The sequence below is a fragment of the Capricornis sumatraensis genome, chromosome 8, assembly GCF_032405125.1.
Source record: "Capricornis sumatraensis isolate serow.1 chromosome 8, serow.2, whole genome shotgun sequence".
Lineage (NCBI taxonomy): Eukaryota > Metazoa > Chordata > Mammalia > Artiodactyla > Bovidae > Capricornis > Capricornis sumatraensis.
This window is the reverse complement of record NC_091076.1, coordinates 9942039-9962957: the sequence shown is the minus strand read 5'-3', so window position 1 is coordinate 9962957 and position 20919 is coordinate 9942039. Positions and strand designations below refer to the sequence as shown.

The 20919-nt window shown below is 45.9% G+C and overlaps 2 protein-coding genes across 2 annotated transcripts; one reads left to right on the top strand and one right to left on the bottom strand.

Annotated features, from left to right (window-relative positions):
* Positions 1–1828: 1828 nt before the first annotated feature.
* On the bottom strand, positions 1829–10916 carry HNRNPUL2 (heterogeneous nuclear ribonucleoprotein U like 2). Its single transcript, XM_068977554.1, has 14 exons — positions 10376–10916; positions 8357–8492; positions 7982–8058; positions 7651–7790; positions 7260–7350; positions 7059–7171; positions 6577–6840; positions 6283–6405; positions 5777–5905; positions 5098–5266; positions 3563–3763; positions 2482–2555; positions 2112–2222; positions 1829–1995 (listed from the first exon to the last, which is right to left on the bottom strand). Exons 1-14 carry the CDS (start codon positions 10914–10916, stop codon positions 1915–1917), a joined length of 2250 nt encoding a protein of 749 aa, XP_068833655.1. The 3' UTR covers positions 1829–1914.
* A 1187-nt stretch (positions 10917–12103) lies between these two features.
* On the top strand, positions 12104–20708 carry TTC9C (tetratricopeptide repeat domain 9C). Its single transcript, XM_068978291.1, has 4 exons — positions 12104–12190; positions 12615–12907; positions 17694–17876; positions 19093–20708. The coding sequence occupies exons 2-4, from the start codon at positions 12670–12672 to the stop codon at positions 19185–19187; spliced, it is 516 nt and encodes a 171-aa protein (XP_068834392.1). The 5' UTR covers positions 12104–12190; positions 12615–12669; the 3' UTR covers positions 19188–20708.
* Positions 20709–20919: the final 211 nt, after the last annotated feature.

Genomic DNA, 20919 nt, shown 5'->3' with positions numbered 1-20919 from the left:
TTTGGGCTCCATTTTTTATCTTCTTGCCCTGACACTATCAGCACTAAAGCTTTCTTGAACACTCCCCTTAATGGTAATAAAAAGTGGGTTACAGAAAACTTCAGGCAATCACTTCACCCACTGCCACACACAAACCCACAGAAGCAGCAGGTGTCCGGAGAAAGAGAGGACGTCACCAGTGAGCAAGCAAACATACTGCCTACCAGTCCCCCTTCCAGCCTCTGGTTCAGAGGTCCTGGTGGATCAGAAGGGTGTCCTAGACAGGTGACTAGAGGGCCAGAACCAGGGCCTGTGCACCCTCCTGGGCACGGCAGTAACTGTGGGAGAGGGAGAGGGAGATCGAATCTCAGCACGAAATTTTCAGCAGAGGACTGCCCAGGTAAGGAAGTGGAAGTGAAGTGTTTTCTAGTAGCACAACCTGGGACTCCCCTTGCCAGGAAGTGCAGCAATGTGAGGTGTTCGCTGAGTAAGCTCTTGGCTGATGCAGTGCTGAGCAGGAAGGTGAATGAAAACTGAAGCTCAGTATTCAAAGAGCATTCCCACATCCCACCCATATTCTTGACCCAGCGACCTGAAGCTGTCTGTCAAGAACTAGGAGGGTGTCGATAAAGTTACTATCCCAACTGAAGTCTCTTGGCTAGATGCCTCTCTGGGTCACGCAGAGAAGACGCCCCAGGAGGAATCCTGTTGCAAGTTGGGAAGGGGTGCTCCTGTGTATGCACACGCTCACATTCACGCTCTTCCCAAGTTCCGGCAGCCCCACTGAGCTGCCTCCCACCCCCCAACCCTCCCCTTTTCTAGTCACTCTCTACCTGTGTATCAAAAAAGCCAGCAGGGCCCTGGCCCTCCACACTGTATAAAATAGTCGCTATTCTCAGCACCTGGGCCCAGTAGCCCACACCACAGGATTCACCTACATACATATCCTGCTGCAGTGAAAAGAATCCTGCTTCATTTCTGTGTGAGCTGAAACCCTGAGAAACGTTCCTTCTCTAGAACTAGAAGAGGACAGATTCTCTAACAGAGATGATTTCAGAGACCTCCCGCCTGTCTCAGCCTTGGAAGACAAAAGAGACCAGCAGATCACCATCTTCAGACTGAGGGCTGCGATCCCAACTCTTCTCACAGATTTTATGGAAATTCATACATGGGCACAGAGAGGCTACAAACTATTCTACTCTCCAAAACAGTCCCCGTGCCTCCTTGGCCTGGGGATCCTATATAATAGAACCGCCCAACTGGCAGCTGCCATGCCTTGGCCGAACAGCACAGAGGCACAGGCACGTGGAGACGGGGACACTACGGCCTCCCAGCCCACCGGACCAGATATCCCGAGAGGGAGAGGTCGGTAAAGAAAATACAAACGGTTAGTTGGTGCAAATGATTGATAAGAGCCAATCGTTTATTTTCACTGCCCCAGTCACAAGCTCGCCCTCTGCCCCGCTCCTGCCTGCTGTGGAGAGTGGGCGCCCTCGAACGCTTCCCACCCTCTCCGCATCACCTCACCATCACTCTCCCTTACTCGGCTGCCAGTCCAGCTGCCTTAGATGTCAGAAGGGTGACATTTTCAGTTCTTTTCCTGTCCGACTGCAGGGTATATAGGACAGGCAGCCCTAAGTGCTGCTTTCTGAGCAAATGTTTTTTTTTTTTTTGATTACAAATACCTAACTAGGTTTGAAATGTTTTATAGAATAAGACAATATTCTTTTCAACAAACTTTAAAAAAAATGTACAGTTCTGTTGTTTGTTTCCACCTCCCCCCCCACCCCTGCTTGCGCACCCTCCCCCCACCGCCCCTCCCTGGCAGCTCAGCCCCACCCCGACAGCCCCTGTTTTCCTTGGTTGTGTTTTGGGGGGTGCTTGGCACCCCCAGAGATTCAGCTCCGTGGCTGACAGGCGACAATGGCAGGGGCTTCACCGATACCCTTGGTAACCGTAGTAGTTCCTGTAGTATCGGTCTCTGTCCTGGGGATGGTGGTAGTAGTAATTCTGCCACTAGAAGAGAGGGGAGACCCTGTCACGTGGAGCCACAGCGGGCTGAGGACGGAGAGGCACGCTACTCCCTCTGTCCTGCCCGCCCCTTCATCTCTCCATTCCCAGACGATACTTACATCCCGAGTATACTGGTGTCTGTAATAGTCTCTGTATCTGTTGTACTCATAATCTCGCCCATAGAATCGATCGTAGTCTCCCCTGTATCGATCGTAGAAGTTACGGTAACCCTGAGAAAAGGAGAGAGGAGTGAAGATGCATGGGTCTGTAGCATCACAATCCACTGCTATCCCCCATCTTAAAGGAGATATATCTTTGCTTGGTATTATATACAGGTTTAATCTTCCCAGGATAATTCTGCCAGATGAACAAATTAAACGGGCAAAACCCTAAGCCCTGAGAAAACAGCCCAGACCACTCTGCTCCCCAAAGCCAATAGGAATGGCTGTCACGGCCCAGAGGGAGGAGCAGAAGGAGAGCTGCACTCACCCCTCTGTTTCCAGATTGCCCCCAGCACTGCTGCCCGTAGGCCCGGTTGTCGTAGCCTCGGCGCTGCCCGCCCACTGGAAGAGAAATGGAGAGCGCGCTCAGACAGCTGGCATGGGGTCCTGGCTCCACATCTGAGTGGAAATCAAAAAGTCGGAGCCAAAGGCAATTCTGGGGGAATAGGAGGCCTGCTTCTGTCAGGCTCACACAATGTTAATTAAAGCACCAGCCAGGATCTTTTAAAAAGTCTGAGGGGGGAAGGCAGAGGAATAGAGACATAAGAAAAACTAAGCCACCTTGGTTTCACTTTTTGAAGCTCCCCAATTCCTGCAAAACATTTAAGATGGCAAAAGGACACATGGCAGAGTTAGAAACACGAGTGAAACTGCCATTCGTCGAGTTGCAGACTTTCAGCCCTGCAAGGGATCTTGGGTATCACACACCCCAAACCCATTTTATACAACTGAACAAAGTCTAAATGTCAAGCTCTTCCAAGGCAGGAACTGTTGGTATTCCCAGGGCCTAGCACATAGCAAGCACTCTAAAAATGTTTTGCTGAATTACACACACACACACACATTTGAATGCACACTGCAGGAAGAGGATCAAGGGGGTTAACTGACAAAACTAGATAATTGAGAGAGAAAATTAATTCCACTAATAAGCTAGCTTACTTCATAATCCCCCAAATTACTGAATAATGCATTCACTTTCTGATCTACACAGCTGGGTTGACCCAGTAGACAAAGAAAAAAAGAATCCTGCACAAATCCTTCAGATAAACTACAATAGTGAAGGGGGAATCCATATGTAAAAATGAAAGCTAGATAAATGCGCAGGTTCAAACACTGCTCTTCAAAGAAACAAATACTTTTGTTGAAAAATAACTATTTTTTGTTTCAAGATTATGCGAAAAGCATAAAAAGCTAGGCGTAAAGGACACAGGAAGAAATAAATAAGCTCCATAAAGGGATGTTCTTAATGTTGGTGACCCGATGTGGTTGCCTGGCCTTTCCTGTGGGTCCAGCTGCACTTCGCACAGAGAACAGACTGAGGCTGGGGCTGGCAGGTCCCCAGGACTTACCGTAGCCTTGGCCTCGGCTTCGGTTCTGCCGGTTACGCTTGTTTCGATTGTTCCGGCGGTTTGTCCGCTTCTCAGAGGGGGGCAGCAGCTTCCTTGCCTCCTCCTTGTATTTAGTGACAATGGGCTGAGCTTCCTCCTTCTCCAGCTCCCCATATGTCACCTCATCCATATAGTCGCATTTTTCAGGCAGAGAGAAGTTTGCTACAAGAGTAAGAGAGAAGCTCTGTGGACCTCCAAGTGCAAAAACGGGTAATATCTCATAATGAAAACTCCTCTACAGGAAGAACAGGATTTTCTAAGCCTCATCTATAAATGCACAAAACATGTGCTCGGTTCACTCTACAAGTTTCTCACTAACTGCAACAGCCCCAGGCAAAGGGCTATCTGCAAACTGTAGATTTACAAGTTCTCAAGTGAGCCATAATAAATTAAGAGTGAACTGGGTTAAGGTTTCTTATCAGGACAGAAGCAGGCAGCCAGAGGGTAAAAGTAACTGAGAAAGTTTTGGTGTAGTTCGATAAGAAATACACTTTTAAAAGAGACTCAAGAAGAAACTGACCCAAGCCTGAAGGCACTTGCTTATCTACCTGAGGAGAACAGGAAGCAAGAGTACAGGGGTCACTAACCACCTGTGTGGGACGGGCCAGCACCGGTCCCCGGACTGCCAGTCTCTGGACATCAAGTTCAGAGGCTGAGTCCCAGTGGAATTCAGTTCAATGAGGTGCTCTTGATTGTTAAGTGAACCCAATTAGCCCTTAGTTTCATAAAATTGAACTAAACTCCTCCAAGTGCCCCCAAATCAGTTATGGACTGGTCTTGTTCATTCTGAGTAAACTTGAGCTCTTTAGTGTGAAACCAGCTCCCATGCCCAGGCATTATCAGAATTCAAACAGCCAATAGCTGACAGCTCTGCGTGGGATGCCAGGAGCTGAAGACAGCATGGGGAAAAACCAAACTCAGATGAACAGAACTCCAGCTCAATCAAGGTTAATATTGCCTTCCAGGAAACCTTACTGTAAGGCTTTATATGGCACATACCAAAAAGTCAACACCAAACAAACAACAAAAGTAAAAAGCCTAATGTGATATAGAAATCAAAACATACTGCTGAGATCATTCACTCCAACCACTACCATTTTCATCTGAACCATCAGAATGTTCCATCTCTAGAATATAATTAAATTCAGTGAAGGCAGAGCTTCATTTCATTCATTCTTTCCCTAGGTCTAGAACTGTACTGGACAAATAGCAGACACTCCTAAGTATTTACTGAATGAATAACTGACTCACTGAAGCCTCTGCCTTGAGTTTTGATTATCCTGTGGCCTATCACCATTTCTTTTTTTTTGTATTTTATCAGAATGAATCAAGGGGTTATTGCTTCACCATTCATTAATCCACAAGTGATCACATTCATTAATTTATTCCTCAGATTTATACTTTACACATGTGAAGAATCCTCCAGGTGCTAAGAGGCCCTAGGGAGGTATGCATGGACCAAGGCCAGGATCTCTAACTTGTAGAGGTTAGCCCACCTTTCATCTCCAGCATTATAGACTCAGGCACATCATCTCCCTCCACTTCCTTCCTCAGCTCCAGCCTCTTCTTCCAGTCCTCCTCATTAGGGACAACCACCACCACTTTCCGGGAGAAAGTCTTAAACAATAACAGCTTCCGCCGTTGGCCAGAGTTGTACACATTACACTAGGGACAGGAGAAGTAATAGATGTTTTAGGAGTAAAAGTTAAATTCAACCAACACTTACTGAGAATCCTTCACAAGTGAGGCACTAGATTAGAGGACTTATTTATACAATCTCTGAATTCCTCAAAAGCTACATGATGTTATCCTGTTTTACCCAAAATGAAACTTGAGAGTCAGAGAGACCAAGACTTGTCCAAGGTCACAAACCTAGTAAGTGGTGGAGTCATGAATCCAAAGCTACACCACTCTATCACCTCTATAGTGTGTTTTACAGCCTGGGTCCAAACACTCTCTGGTAAAAACACTGAGAAGTGTATCTCTCAATTCAAAAAAACATTAAAACCATAATTCTTGGTTATAACTGGGTAACCTGATTCTGTTCCTTAATTCAGTCTTTATATATGCACCTTATTTTGACTCTGAGCAATTTTATCAGATTAAATGGATACCAAATCTTTTATCTTTGGAAATATTGTTAAACTAGGTTTCTTTTGAATTTCTGAACAATACCTGATCAAGAATGAAGTTCCTCTTTGTCCGGGAAGCAATCTGGACCAGCTTACTAAGGCACTGGGAGGCTTGCTGAACTAAAAGGTCTCGGCTTTTGGGATCCATCTCTGGCTCCTCGAGCCCCTTCATCTGATGAGTTTAAGAGGAAGAGAAACACAAGAAATTACAAAGTAAGTTAAAGCCCAAGAGTCACTGGTAAATGCCACCAATGCCACCACATCAGTTCACTGCCATTCCTTAGTGCTGAGAATGCTGTCCATTTCCTACAGGACTTATTTCCAGTCTCAATCTGGATATACCTGAAACACCCCAGGCTTCACCACCTTCAGAAATCTGACAACACAGCAAAGGAAAAGAAACCAAAAAACCAAAAACTCATTTATTTATTTGTGGGGCCCCTGATCTCAGATACTTGCAAGACCCAACTCCATTGGGAAAAGATTATGTAAGTTTCTTGGTCTTTAAAAGGGAACACCAGAATGATACATCCCCTCCCACCAACTCACCCTCATTTGATTGAGCACAGTCTCAGCTCCCAGGACATTGTATCTTTTCTCAGGGTTTTCTTTTGCATACTTCAGTGCCCACTGGGTCTTTCCAGATCCAGGGAGTCCCACCATCAGAATCACCTGCAAGTAAACAGAACCAGGAATGCTATTAAAAAAAAAAAAAAAGCCTGAGGCTCATGTTTACAAAGCCCAATGTAAGAACATCCTCCCCAGCTCCCAGTTGGGCAAAGCTTGAGCAGAAAGTGACCAACCAAGCATGAGCACCAAGGTTCTGCACCCTCTCTGGCATACCTCACACTCCTCTATGGTCTTGGGAGGGACTGCAGTGCGCACGCGCTCCTCAACAGGCACGGCATGGATGAACACAAACTCTTCTGGTGGTGGGAAGAAGGGCTCCTCCTTCTGACCAAAATTTAATTCTACAACACAATTTTTGCAGAGGACATGGGGTAGAAGGGCCCGATCTGCTAGGGATTCCTTGCTGATACGGAATGCCACACCTAGGTCTTCTCCATTCTTGGAAAAGGAAAGTTCTACTTTTTCGGCCTCAAAATTCTACAACAAAAGACAAGAGCATTTATGGGCACACAGGCCTTGCAGCTGATTGATCTCGCAACTCATATCTTCCCCCCCACCCCCCCACTTCAACTGCTATACAACTATGTAAGCAATGCATCAACTGCAGAAGAGAAGCAGCTGATGGGAAGCAAAGGGATCTCCAGTGCCCTCCATCCACTCCTTGCTACAAATCCACAACTTTCAGGACCACTTACAGCAAAGCAGCCAATGACATCATTCTCCCCAAAAGTCTGGCCAAATTCCTCAAACTGCCCATTCTCTGCCTTGAGTCCTCGTCCATCAAAACCATAAGAGAATTCATCCTCACCTAGAAAAATCAGCAAATTAGTTTACCTACACTCAAACTTCCCACAGAGCAGCAAACATGAACATGATTAAGTTAAAGGTAACTTTACCAAGCTGTGGATGGGAAAAATCAACAGACCATCCAACTCGAAGGAGAGAAACCTCTGTGCAGCCTTCTTTCATTGGGAGATTCTGGGTTACCTGGCCAAGTCAGAAAAGGAACTTTTCAGATATTCTGACCAACTCAAGCAAAGTCTGAGTTAGAAAGACAAAATTTTGATACAAACCAAAAACAACTATCACAACTCAGCGTCAGAAAAACAACTGTCAATCAACGTAAACCAAAGTCATGAGGGTTAATTCCTTGGTTACTAGAGCTAAGCTCATCTTTCAAGTATGGTACCTTTCTCTAATAAAATACTGGGGGGTGCAAGTCCAGTATAGAGTAGTTTAATGACTAATTTAATAAATGAATGGTCCTAATGGTAGTGTACACACTACCTTGGCCTCAAAGCAGACTTTCCCCTTTGTTACTCCATAAGTACTTCTGGCCCCAGACCAAAGGGTGGGGAACTTCTCTGAGAAAAGTGGCTGCCCTCCATAGCGGTCTTTGCTGACTTGAAAATGGAGATCGGAGGTATCTGTTAAGAAAGAAGCAATCTTTTTACTCCAATGGGTAACATTTTAAGCCTTCAAAAGAACAGAAAGGTACCCAGTTCTCAAGCATGGATACAAAATCTAAATCTCTTAAAAGCTGCAGGCCAGGAAGTTTTTAATCCCCAAAATCTCTTTTGATTGGTTTAAAACCCCAACCTGTCTGCCTTATACATACACGTGTCCAGGTTCACAAGAGTGTGGTCCTCTTCCTCCTCTTTCACCTCTTCTTCTGGGGGTGGTGGAGACTTAGAGCTACACATATGAGAGAAAAGCAAATACAATGTAACCAAAGTCCTTTAATTCGAGAGCTATCTGCATGACTTTAGGTCTGTTAAACGACCAGTGAATATAAAATTCCAGCAGGCAGCTTCTTTCAGCAAATGAGAAAAGGGCAACGGAAGCATTCAGGGTAGATTCGATCAAAGATTTAGGCCTATAAGAACCTATTCCGGTTTTAACCCACCCCCTTTCTCCAGACTCTCCAGTCAACCTCAGGTATACCAAAATTGGAGCAGAGACTGCCTTCAATGAAAGGGACTGTTTCCCTCACCGGCTGTGGTAGGCCTCCTCTCGGAATTCATAGTAAGCTCGGCCATGTTCATCCTTCTCATCCCGCTGTCTCTTTACCCCCCGCCGCTCACCATCTGAGCCTGCTGGTTTTGACTGTTCACTATCTTGGTCATCTCCTACAAAAATGAGGGAAAGAAAATCAGCAGTTTTCATACTGGTGTGTAGGATAAGCTCAGAACCAACAGAAACTAAAGGAGGACCTCATATCTGTCTAGTCAGAAGCGCCAGGTTATTCCCACTGCATCCACAGAATGTTTTATTTCCAAAGATTATCTTTATGTCATTGGATGGGATTATTTTTTTTTTTTAAAAGGACATTATGGGCTAATTACAGTCAAAATGTATATTAAAAGTTAGCCAATTTTTGCATTCTAAATTTATCTGCTTAAATCAGGTCAAACTTGGAGATTTTCCCACTTAACACGACATAAAAGAAACATGCCATAAGTTTTTTGAAAACTTCACAGCTTAACTTTGAATCTTGACTATCAGATTTGGATTTAAGCTAGAGACTTAATATACAGAAGCCTCATTTTCTTTCTTTCTGTTTTGAAGAGTTTGACTTTCCAGCTTTAAAATGCACAGCTATCCACAGCTTTACTTACATAGCAAATGAACTCTGGCACTTTATACAGAGCTCTTACCATAGATTTTAACTGAAATTTGCAAGAACAAACCATTAAGTCACAAGAGAGCCATAAATAATACTGCATCTTTACCTCACATAATTTGGGGCAGAAAGGTGTTGTCATATATTTAGTAACATTCTTTACAAGAGAAAAAACAGAATTTCTCCTTGGACTTCTGTGGTTTGCAACGCTAACACTGAAAGTTTTTAGTAATAACCTCTCTAAAGAAGTTCTTTATCTCTCAAGCTTTTTTACCTGCTCTTTGGGGGTACACATTAAGAAAAAGATTATGTAATGGGATTTTTGTTCCAGGACATAGCACAAGCTGCAAGTTGCATGTGACTGTTGTAGAATGGGTTCCAATTATACCATCATACCCAGCAGCAGCCTAAAAACTGTATTATTAAAGGAACTAAAAGCAAGCCACTTCATAGTAAGAATGAGAAGCAGCTCTAGTTTTCCTCCCACTCTGACAGATAGTTATGGATCAGCTGTAACCATCCAATCACTTCAAAGGAAGAGAGGACGGTCACTAACTCCCTGGGGCACCTCTATACATTCTCTTCCACAAGGTTATTCAATGGACCCACCAACACCCCAATCATTTCAATTCAGGAAGTCAGGGACCCCAAATGTAAAAGGCTAGCTAAGTGTACAATAAACATACAAATTTGCCCTTCTATATCCATTCAAATGAAAGATTAAAATTTAATCATAATTCAGGCAAGGTAAAACCCCTAGCCAAGCAACGTTAGCTAACTTATTCTAAATGTTCTAGATTAAAATTTTCTCTTTCGTAGTTAACCATTAAACTTGACACCCTCACACTGCAAGCTCCTGAAGCAGGAGCTGCTGCAAAAGCAGGAGCAAGGTTAGATTTCCAGATTTTCGGCGTAGCTCGAACTCTAGTAATGAGCTTTTGATGGGGCGAACTCTTGACGAACTTAGCTTATTGCTTAATTTTATGGCGAAAAAGTAAACAGTCCGGTGGCCCAAAGGCCAAGCCTCCAACAGTCGGTCTAGCTGTCCATGTAATTAACAATTCCTCAGCACATTCTCGGTTTAGGAAAAGATAACCAGCACCGCGGGAGTCTGCTCCAACAGGTAGCTCGTAAGCAGTTCGCATGGGAAACCGCTTTATTTCCATTCACTACCACCAAGTAAGCAATCAAGTTAGGAAGGAACCTCCCTCCTGCAGAGTGGGGCCACCAGAGGTAGACAAACCCTCCGGAAAGGAGGGGAGAGGACGAAAACCACCTCCCCTGGGGAGTCCCGGCAAACGGCAATGGGAATCCGGACCCCGCGGTGCAGGGCTCGGTGCTGGGTCAGGGGCGCACCCGGCAGGCCCGGCTCCGCTGCCAGCTCCTCACCCTGTTCCTCTGCGGCCTTGTCACCCGGCGCCTCGGATCCCGGCGTCTCGTCCCCGCTCCGCTCCTCCGGTTCATCTTCCTCCCCCTTGCCGGTGCCCTGCTCTTCGCCACCGTTTACCCCACCTGACTCGGCTGTGGCCTCCTCCGCCGCTTTCTCGGAAGCATCGGGCTCCGCCTCGGCCTCCACGGCTGCCGCCTCCGGGGGCTCCGGCGGCGGCTGCGCGGCCTGGCCCGAGGCCTGGGAAGGGGGTGGCTCTTCGTCCTCGTCCTCAAGCAGCGCCTCCTCGTCCTCCTCCTCCTCCTCTTCGTCCTCCTCCTCGTCCCCGCCCGGGCCGCCGCCCGACGCGGCCACAGGCCGAGGCTCCGCCTTGCAGGCCCCGCCGGGCCCGGCCCCGCCACCTCCGGCCTCGTCCTCGAGCATCTCAGCGTCCAGCGCCTCCTGCAGCCGCTGCGCCAGATCCACCTTGAGGCCGCGCGAGTCCAAACCGCGCCGCTGCAGCTCCGACCGCAGCTCGGTCACTTTCAGCCGCTTCACCTCCATCGCCGCCGCCTCCTCCGCCTCCCGCCACCTCCTCCCCTGCGAACCGTCGACCGAGCCCGACTGCGCAGGCGCCGCCTCCGCCTCACGCGCCAGCACGGAGCCCGCGAGAGCGAGCGCACGCACGCACGCAGGCAGGCAGGCAGGCAGGCAGGCTGGCAAGCGGCGGGCCGCGCGCAGCCTCCGCTACGTAGTGTTTGTTTTTCGCCTTTCCTCCCTCCCTCTTTCGGCCCCCGGAGCCCAAAACAACGCAGCGGGAAGCTGCTTCCTCTCCAGCCGACCCTCAGCTCCTCTGCCGCGGGCGGGCGCGCGCCCAGGACGACGGACTTCCCTCCGTTTACCTCCCGCCCCTCTCACCCCCTGGGCCAATCGCCGCCGGCGGCTTCACGGCGCAGCCGCACCGGAGCCGGAGTCGGGGAAAGGCTGGCTTCGGCCCAAGTGCCTCGTCGCAACGAGGCGTGTGCGTACCCCACTCTCCGTACTTCCAGCCGGGGCTGCGCAGCCGCCTGGCGCTCCTTCGCCACACGCGCCTCCCACGCCGTCCCCCCACCCCCAGTCCCGTCTGATCCGATCGTGCTGTCGTCTTAGGGCTTGTTAGCTCGTCTCTGTCCCTTAGTTTATACATGCAGCCACTTCTTGAGGGAAAAAAAAGCCAGAAAGGAAGAAGGGAGACTTGAAACGTGAACTCCTGGTGGCAATTGTCTTTCTGGTTAGTTAACAAAAGCACTTTCCAAACCCAAGGAATACAGTAACCCCAGCCCTCCTATTCCCTCAAGCCTTCAACTTCTACCCAGCAACACACACTCTGACCTCGCCTTATTGGCCAGGTTGAATCGTCATCTGCAGTTCGGATTGGTCTTCTATGATCTTGCAGATTTTTTATTTTTCAATTGGCGAAGCAGCCAGGGGGATTCCCCCCTTCCCCCTAGGTTGGTCCGCAGGGGAGGCTAGAGAGGCGGGGTCGTGTCTGTGGGATTCCTTTTCCAGGGCCGCTTCTGATTGGGCGCGTGGTGCAATGCGCGCGACCCTTCAGACATCAAGCTCTCGGGAGGCTGGACCCTGCCCCCTCCGTGCTCTCCGCTTGTAAAGCGAAGTGCGGCGAAGAGACTTCGGGTTTGGCCTGTTGCAGGGAGTCGGGGAGCTGGCCGGTGGGCGTAAGAGGGCTTTTAGCTGGGCGGGGCTACGGCTGCATCACCATCGGCCTGTGGTTGGAGTGCACGGACTGCGTTCACCTCGGTTCCCCAACTCCCGGCCCAGAAGTCAACAAATGTTGTTGAGTAAGTGCAAACAAAGAGCTGGGATGGAGGCAAGCCCCTTAGACCCTTTTTAGCAGTTATTCCCGCCTACTCCCTTCCGCTTCCGAGTCAGGGAGGTGTGTCCGAACGAAAGGAGGAAACAAGAGCCGCCGGCGTTCAGACGCCGGCCACGATTCCTTAGTTACGGCCTTATAGTTTCCGTGGTTTTTTCTCACCCGCGAGTCGCCGCTTTGGGAAATCAATTAATCTCAGGCTTTGCTGTTCCCACATCTACTTCCTGATCGGATGCTTGCACTTACAGAGATTAAAAAATAACTGCAGAGAAGAAAGGAAGGGGCTGTAGTAGAATCAAGCAGTCATTCCCTGAGAGGCCTCCTGGGGAAGGAGAATTTCCTGGCTTTTTTAAGTCAGCTGCCAAAATTGGTTGCTTCGCTCCTATTCCTAGAGCTTCGGTTGTTCTTTCACGTCCCAATTCCTCAAGAGCACTGGGCGACAGAGTTATGGAGAAACGCCTGCAGGAGGCTCAGCTTTACAAGGAGAAAGGGAACCAGTGTTACCGCGAAGGGAAGTACCGGGATGCTGTAAGTGGGTACCATCGAGCTCTGCTGCAGCTGCGGGGTCTGGATCCAAGTCTGCCCTCCCCGATACCTAATCTGGGACCTCAGGGCCCGGCCCTCACACCTGAACAAGAAAACCTACTGCACACCACCCAGACAGATTGCTACAACAACTTGGCTGGTAAGAACAGGGCCAACGGGAGGGTAGAGTGTCAAGGCCCGTACATGAAAGTTTGAGAATATTGGGGAAAACACTGACGGCTCTTCTGTCGTTATCTAGTTATTCTGCCATGAATTGCAATATGCTTTCAGTCTGTGGGGCTCTAATTGAGTTTCGGTGCTTCTCACACTTCACTTGGAGAGTTTGATAAACACAACTTCTTGAGCCTACCATGACTCCGACGTAATAGGTCTGAGGTTTGTGAGTTGTGTGTACCAATTTGCGTTTCTATCAGACTTCCAGGTGATGGCTAATAGGTTTAAGGAATTTTGCACGACTTCCTGGTGGCTCAGTCGGTAAAGAGTCCGCCTGCAATGCGGGAGACATGGATTCAGTCCCTGGCTTGGGGAGATCCCCTGGAGAAAGAAATGGCAACCCACTCCAGTATTCTTGCCTGGAAAATCCCATGGATGGAGGAGTCTGGAGGGCTACAGTCCATGAGATCGCAAAGAGTTGGACACGATCGAGGAACTAACACATAGAGAAAATCCTGAACCTGATGCTGAGCTCAGCTTGTTTGTACACTGGTACCGTATCAAATCTCACAGACAGAGTTTTGGGTGAAGTAGAAAAGAATAGCTCTATTGTTTTGCCAGGCAAAGGGGAACACAGCAGGCTCCTGCCCTCAAAATCATGAGTCCCCACCTGGGGAAGATACTGTGAGGTTTTATATTAATTGTCCAAAGAATGTAATCATCTCATCTCATGGACGTTTTTTCTAATGGGTTGGTGGTGAGGTAGGTAAGGGTAAGTAGCGTTGACCTTCCAGTTGAGCTGGTCTGGGGTCTACACTGCTCCTGGGTGGCATACCATTGTAAATTGTTAACTTCTCCCACCTGGAGGTGGTTTCTGTATCCACAAAATAGCTTAAGATATTGTTGAGGTCTGTTGTTGGGGAAACAGGACCTTGCCTCAAGGCTGCTCTTGACTGTTTCTCCTTGGTCTCTCAACCCCACCCTTCGCTAATTAGCAATTGCTTGAATCTGCCCTTCAGAAGTCAGGGAAGGTCATGGAGGCTGAATGCAGACTGTTTCCTATAATCAAAGAAATGGCAGACACAAAAAGCCCTTGTGCCCAGGATCCCCAAAGGACCCTGCACAGTGTCAAACCTATGTTTAGACTGTTGTTTCTTTAATATTTAAAATTTAGGAAAGAAGGCACTTACTTCAGCTGGTGGTGTAAGTCATCCATCTTAGATGTTTTGGATAGCTTTTCCTTATTTTCCTCCTTCCTATATAAAGCAGCTAGATGATACCTTGGGTAACTTGTACCTTCCATATCCAGCTGGCCTTGCATGGAGAAATAAAGTCCAGAGTTAGTATCACTAGGATTAATCTGCTGAAAGAAAGGAGACTTCTGAAGTCTGTTCTGTGGCAGGCAAATTAACCATAGAGCTAATTAAGTTGTTTTGAAGTATATATTTTGTAATCATTGTTTAAATTATTTTTTCTTTTTTACTACCCTGGTCCTCAATGATTTGGTGGAATTCTAGCTTTTTTACAGTGTGTATCCAAAGCTATTCTTAGACTCAAGTAACAGTAATTATAGTAGCTACTATTTCAGTTCATTCAGTATTTTTTGAATAAGTTAATATTTATTGATATGCTGAAGATATCGCAGTATAGTAAAACAGATAAAGATCCCTGCTGTCATGGGGAGATGGATAGTTAACAAAAGAAGTCACTTGTGTATTAGACGATGTTGACTGAAAATGATGCTCAAGGAGAGAGTTTTGAGTTAAGTTTTACTTGGGGCAAAATGAGGACTGCAACCCAGGAGACAGCACCTCAAGACAGCTCCAAAAAAAACTACTCCAAAGAGGCAGTGTGGGGAAGTCAGTATATAAGATTTTCGTGAAGGGTCGGGGAATTCAATCTAAAGACCTGTTTTTGGGGGGCACAAAGTGCCTCATTCCGAACTCCTTCAGGGCGTGTCAAGGCCTACAGCTCCAGTAGCCCAGGATTCAGCCTCCTGCTGTTGACAAGCACCAATTTGTAGTTGACAAAGATGATAAGAAATGTGGGAAAGGATAAAGCAGAAAATGGGTGTATGGATTTGCCTGGCAGTCCAGTCGTTAGGACGCCACGCTTCTAAAGCAGAGGGTGCCAGTTCGATCCCTGGTGGAAAAACAGATTCCACATGCAGCGAGGCATAGCCAAAAGAAAGAAAATGGGAATAGTGAGTGCCTTAGGCACGGTAGTGGTCAGGGAAGGCTCATTAAGGTGACATTTATGAAATGCCATGTATAAGCCCTTGATACACATATACATATAAACCTTAAGTATCACAGCAATCCTTTGGGGTAGATTTAAGGAACATCTAGTAAGTGGTGGAGCTAAAATTAAACCTGGCAAGTCCAATTTTTTTGTGACTGTGCTGGGTCTTTGTTGCTGCAAAGGCTTTTCTCTAGTTTGGCGAGCGGGGGCCACTCTAGCTGAGGTGCTTGGGCTTCTCACTGGGGTGGTTTCTCTTGTTGTGGCTCATGGGCCCTAGATCACATGCTCAATAGTTGTGAGACGTGGGCTTACTTGCTCTCTGGCATGTGGGATCTTCCCAAATCAGGGACTGAACCCATGTCTCCTGGATTGGCTAGTGGATTCTTTACCACAGGGAAGCCTCTGTACTTAAGTTCTTATTGCAGAATATACTGTATATTAGAGAATAGAATACACCTTGGGGAATTGGTCAGAAATCAAGGAAATGAGATAGATACTCATCTTGACTGTCCAGGTGGACCTGAAGGCAGAGTCTGTGGCTTTTCCATCTGTAGACCCTCTGCTTGGAGGTGCTTGGTAGATGTTTCCTAAAGACTCACTAAAATTAAGAAATTTCACTTACATGAGAGTGAAATTTACGTGTTGGGCAGTTTACTTATAGTACCGCTCATCTTCACAAAAATTCTGCAAGGTAGTAATGATTTTCCCCACTTTACAGATACGGAAATCAGACCTCATCGCTAAAACCCTCCAATGGCGTCATATTATACTTAGGAAAATACTCAAACTCTGACCTTCACCTGCACAACCTGACATGATCTGGCTCCTCCATAGACTGAATTCACAAAGCACACACCCACCTTCCAGCTTGGTAGGATCTCTTCTCTTGGCTAGAATGCCCTGTCCCTTGAATAACCCTTGTCATTCAGATCTCGGCCCAGAAGTCACCGTCTCAGGGACGCCTTCTGTAATCAAGCATCACTCTGACCTCATTCAGTCTCTGTCCCACAGTTCTATTTTCCTCAAAGCACTAATAAATAAGTGAATTTGTTAGCGTGTTCCTCCTACCTGGGAATTAGAGTGCAAGCTCTAATCACTCACCAAGATGTCTGTCTTGTTCCTCTTTTTCTCCTGCTCCTACCACCACCTAGCACATGGTCATTACTCCAGAACTACTTGTAGAATGAAGGAACAGTGGGTCACATCATGGTAACCCGTCAGTGATGGGTTAGTTGAACGCTGGGGAAATACCTAAGTATGAACCCTATGGCCACTTGGTGGGGATGTTGTAGCAGGGATGCAGACATCAGCCCTGATACGCCTTCCTTCCCAGCACATGATTTAATAATGCTGTGTGTAATTCCCACAGTTGTTAAACAGGAAATGCATTTCCCTTCTTAATTACAGAAAGACAGAACATTGACCTGAACATTGTCTCCTACACAGATTTGTGTTTGGAGTTCCCATTCTTTTATCCAAGGAATTCATGAGATAATATATCATCATTGAGAAGGGTAATTTTTGAGTTAGTCTTTGGTTCAGATTTCTTACTCATTCCACCTAGAAGCTGTGGGATCCTAGACAAGTTACTTTACCTTTGTGAGCCTTGATTTCTTCACTCATTAAACGGAGATGCTAACACATACTGACTTCAGAGGGTGGATGAGAAGACTAAACAAGCCCCTGGCACAGTGCTTACTGTACTCACTATTAATGGCAGTGGTTGTTGTTATTAGGACTTCAGGACAAGAATTGTGGTGAAATGGGAGAATCAAGATAGATAGAGAGCCTTGGGTAGAAAAGAGACAATGAAGAGTTTAAAATAATTTCTTTTTTCACCACGTGGCATGCCAGATCCAGTTCCCAAGCAAGGATCAAACCCCTGCCTCCCGAGAGTTCCAACCACTGGACCTCCAGGGAAGTCCCCATAATTAAAGTATAGTCTAATCAACTTTTTAAAAATTATTGATTTAATATGGCTGCTCAGGCTTTTCTCCGGTTGCGGTGCCTCGGCTTCTCTGTTGGGTGGCTTCTCTTGTTGCAAAGCACACTCTAGGGCGCTCGGGCTTCAGTAGTTGCGGTGGGTGGGCTCAGCAGTTGAGCTCCCAGGCTCTGGAGCACAGGCTTAGTAGTGGTGGCACAAGTGGTGGCACAAGGGCTTAGCTTCTCCGTGGCACGTGAGATCTTTCCGGATCAGGGATTGAATCCATGTCTCCTGCATCGGCAGGCAGATTCCTAACCACTGGACCATAAGGGAAGCCCTAGCCTTATCAACTTTTATAGCTGGGCCAGCCCAACACGCAATGGGCATTTGAGATAGTGAAGTAGACTGTGAGGTATGTAAAACTTATATTCACTGCTGTATCCCCAATGGCTATAATAATGTCTGGCACACGGTGGACATGTAGATGGATTTGTTGGGTGAGTGAATGTTGCTGATAGCATCCTGGATTTGGTACTGCCTTGTGTTGGGCAATGGAGCATCGTGTAATAAGGTCCTCTTCTCTTTTCTTTCCGTTTGCCGCCATTAGCCTGTCTCCTTCAGATGGAACCAGTAAACTATGAACGAGTGAAAGAGTACAGCCAGAAAGTCCTGGAGCGGCAGCCTGATAATGCCAAGGCCTTGTATCGGGCTGGAGTGGCCTTTTTCCACCTGCAGGACTATGACCAGGCCCGGCACTACCTCATGGCTGCTGTCAATAGGAAGCCAAAAGGTGAGAGAAGGGGGCTGAAGTGGGAAGTACAAAAAACCGTCCCACTGAGGTAGTATCTGTGGGAGAGGATTTTAGTTCATTTTCCAATGTATTGAGTTGTGAAAACAGATAATAATATATTCACATGTTCAATATTCAAAAAGTATATGACGGTGTGTGACCAACAGGCCTTCTACTCATGAATTCCAAGTTTCAGTTGCTAGATGGAGACTAAAATAGGATCTAGATTGCAGTGAATGAACTTGGTAATCCTTGTTTCTACCAGTTTTCCAGCTGAGGTCTGGCTTTTGCATGACTATCCTTTTATCCTTTAGCTCAGCTAACCTCAGGTATGACCTAGAAGAAGAACAGGCCTCCTGAGAATTTGAGGCTTGTTTCCAAGGCAACAGGATATCGTCAAGAGGATGATAAACTTGTTCCTATGTTGGTGGTTCAGCTTTGAAAATTGTCTCCCATTTTGCATTATGGCTTAGAGTAGCTACTGAAGTAAGGGGGTCCCCAAACGTAAAACTCAGCAGAACCACTCTAATTGAATGGAAAAGTCATTAAAGTGTTAGTTACCCTGGTCTCTCGCGTTGCAGGCAGATTCTTTACCATCTGAGCCGCCAGGGAAAGTCATTATGAATTAATAAAGATATAAAATTTGAACCATTGCTCATGTTTCTTATCTTCAAGTACACAGATTAACTGCCACCCATGTATAGTAGGTTTAGAGGCTGTGCTCTTAAAATTATTGTTTCTTCCAGCTCCTTTTCATTTTTAAGTTAGAAACCAGCCCAGCCTTGTACAATAATTTTTTAAAAATAAATATTTATTTATTTGACTGCATCAGGGTTTATTGCCACATGTGACCTCTCTGGTTGTGGCGCAGGGACTTATTGCCCCACATGTTGTTGAAAATAGGTGATAATACATGTTGTGGGACAGCTAAGTCTCTGTGCCACAACTAGAGAGGATCTTAGTTCCCCAATCAGGGATCAAACCTTCGGCATTGGAAGGTAGATTCTTAACCACTGGACCACCAGGGAAGTCCTTGTACAAGATTCTTTAGAAATTAAAAGTGGTATTAATGAAAGAAATGTACTGTTGCATAAAATAGTTGTGATATACGCAGATCTTAGAAATTTTAAGAAATGGAAGTGTGTTCATAGTCCTCTTCTGCCTGGAAGTACAATTACGGGTCTGTCTCTGATTGCCTCCTTTGTCCTGTTCTAAGACGCCAATGTCCGGAGGTACCTTCAGCGGACACAGTTGGAGCTCAGCAGCTACCATCGGAAAGAGAAGCAGCTCTACCTGGGCATGTTTGGTTAAAAGAAGAAAGATACCCCTCCACTTGAACTTAGATGAACCGTTAGAGACCCATCAAAGGGAAACCTGAGCCTCAGCAAGAGAAATTAACCCCATACCTCTGACTGAGGTGAACTTCTGTTTTGTTTCTAGTACTGCACAGACTCTTCTATCACTTACATAGTCTGTGTTTTTGTTTCCCCATCTTTCTATTTATATGGCTTTTAATATATGGTATTATATATCAGAAACATTTGCCTCGAGAAACACAACCAGAAAACACTCATCAGTTATAGGTGGATTAATCATAGCTCTGGCATGGATTTTGATGATAGATGTTGGTAGATGTAGTCATATACAAAGGAGAAGGCTTAGCAGAAGATGAAGTAATAAGGACAGGCAGAAAGGAGTTTTTTTCCTTCATTTCCTCAGATTCCTAAAGCCAAAATGGGAAGCCCTTGCACAGGTCACAAACTGGCAAATACATACTGTGAAACTAGACAATAATAAATTGGACCCACATGCCTCATAAAATGAAAGATTTAAAAGTAACTACTTGATTAATTCCTTTTTCTTAATGTTCCACATACATTGAGATTCTTTATCCGCCACAAAAATACCTAGTTCCTCTTGTTTCTCTTGATAATTTCTAGCTATTGTAGCCTTGCTATTGTTCACACTCAGATCATTAATACAGTATACTTATTTTTTTTTATTAAACCCTTCTCTCTTAAAAACCCTGGAGTGAAGCATCTAACTATATATTTTGTAACCTTTCAAAAGACCTCATGCCAAAAGACTTGTAAACACTTGAATTTTTAATAGTTGCATACCTATAAGATGCTCATTTCTCTAAGAAAGGAAAGGGTTTACCAAGTCTTCTAGAAAGAATACGAGGAAAGAACAGGATAGAAACGTAGATCTGTTTTTTACCTGTCACCTTGTATTTTGTAAGAACTCCATTCCTTAAAGAGGAGGGAAACAGTGAGGAAAGGTTCTCTTTCCTTTGCGCCTTTTAAGCTCCGACAGAACTTTCTGGAAGCTTTGTTGGGCACAGGTGCAGGCTGCAGATCTGGTACAGCCAGGGCTCAGTAGGAGGCTTCCTCAACCGGGATCGCCTTTGTCATCCTGCACACCTATTCTGATGTCCACAATGTGTGAGTTGTACAGAGTAGATGAGACCATAGTAGCTCTGCCTCTGTATTTATGAATGAAAGGGATAAGTATATGTCATTAGCCATCATCGAAACAGTTTACGGACAAAAACTTCTTGGTCTTGCCAAGTGTAAAGAGCTCTTCTCTCTTAATCAGTAATGTGTCTCTCGATGAACTAGGCTCCTCTTTCTATCTCCCTGTACTCTTAAATAGTCCAACTATCCGCTTATAACAAAAAGTCTTTATACCAAATAGTCTAAGTCCAAGGACACAACTAACAAAAGAGGAATATTTTATTCTTCTTCCAAGCTTCTTAAATTTCTAAGCCTAGACTGTTGCCAAATTATGTCATGGTTGTGTGTTAGCTTTGTTTGGGGCTGGTTTTGCTTTCTGATTTTCTTTTTTTTTTTCCCCTAAGACTTGATGTTACAGTAAGCTATGTTCTGTATCAATGAGGAAAAAATAAAGCTGTTATTTAAAAATGTATTGTAGATGTGTATTGCATTAATCTTTTTTTTTTTTTTTTTTTTGCATTACTAAGAGACAAAGTGGTCAGACTTAACATTTTGGTCTTTAATTTGAAGGCCAGCTCTAACAAAGA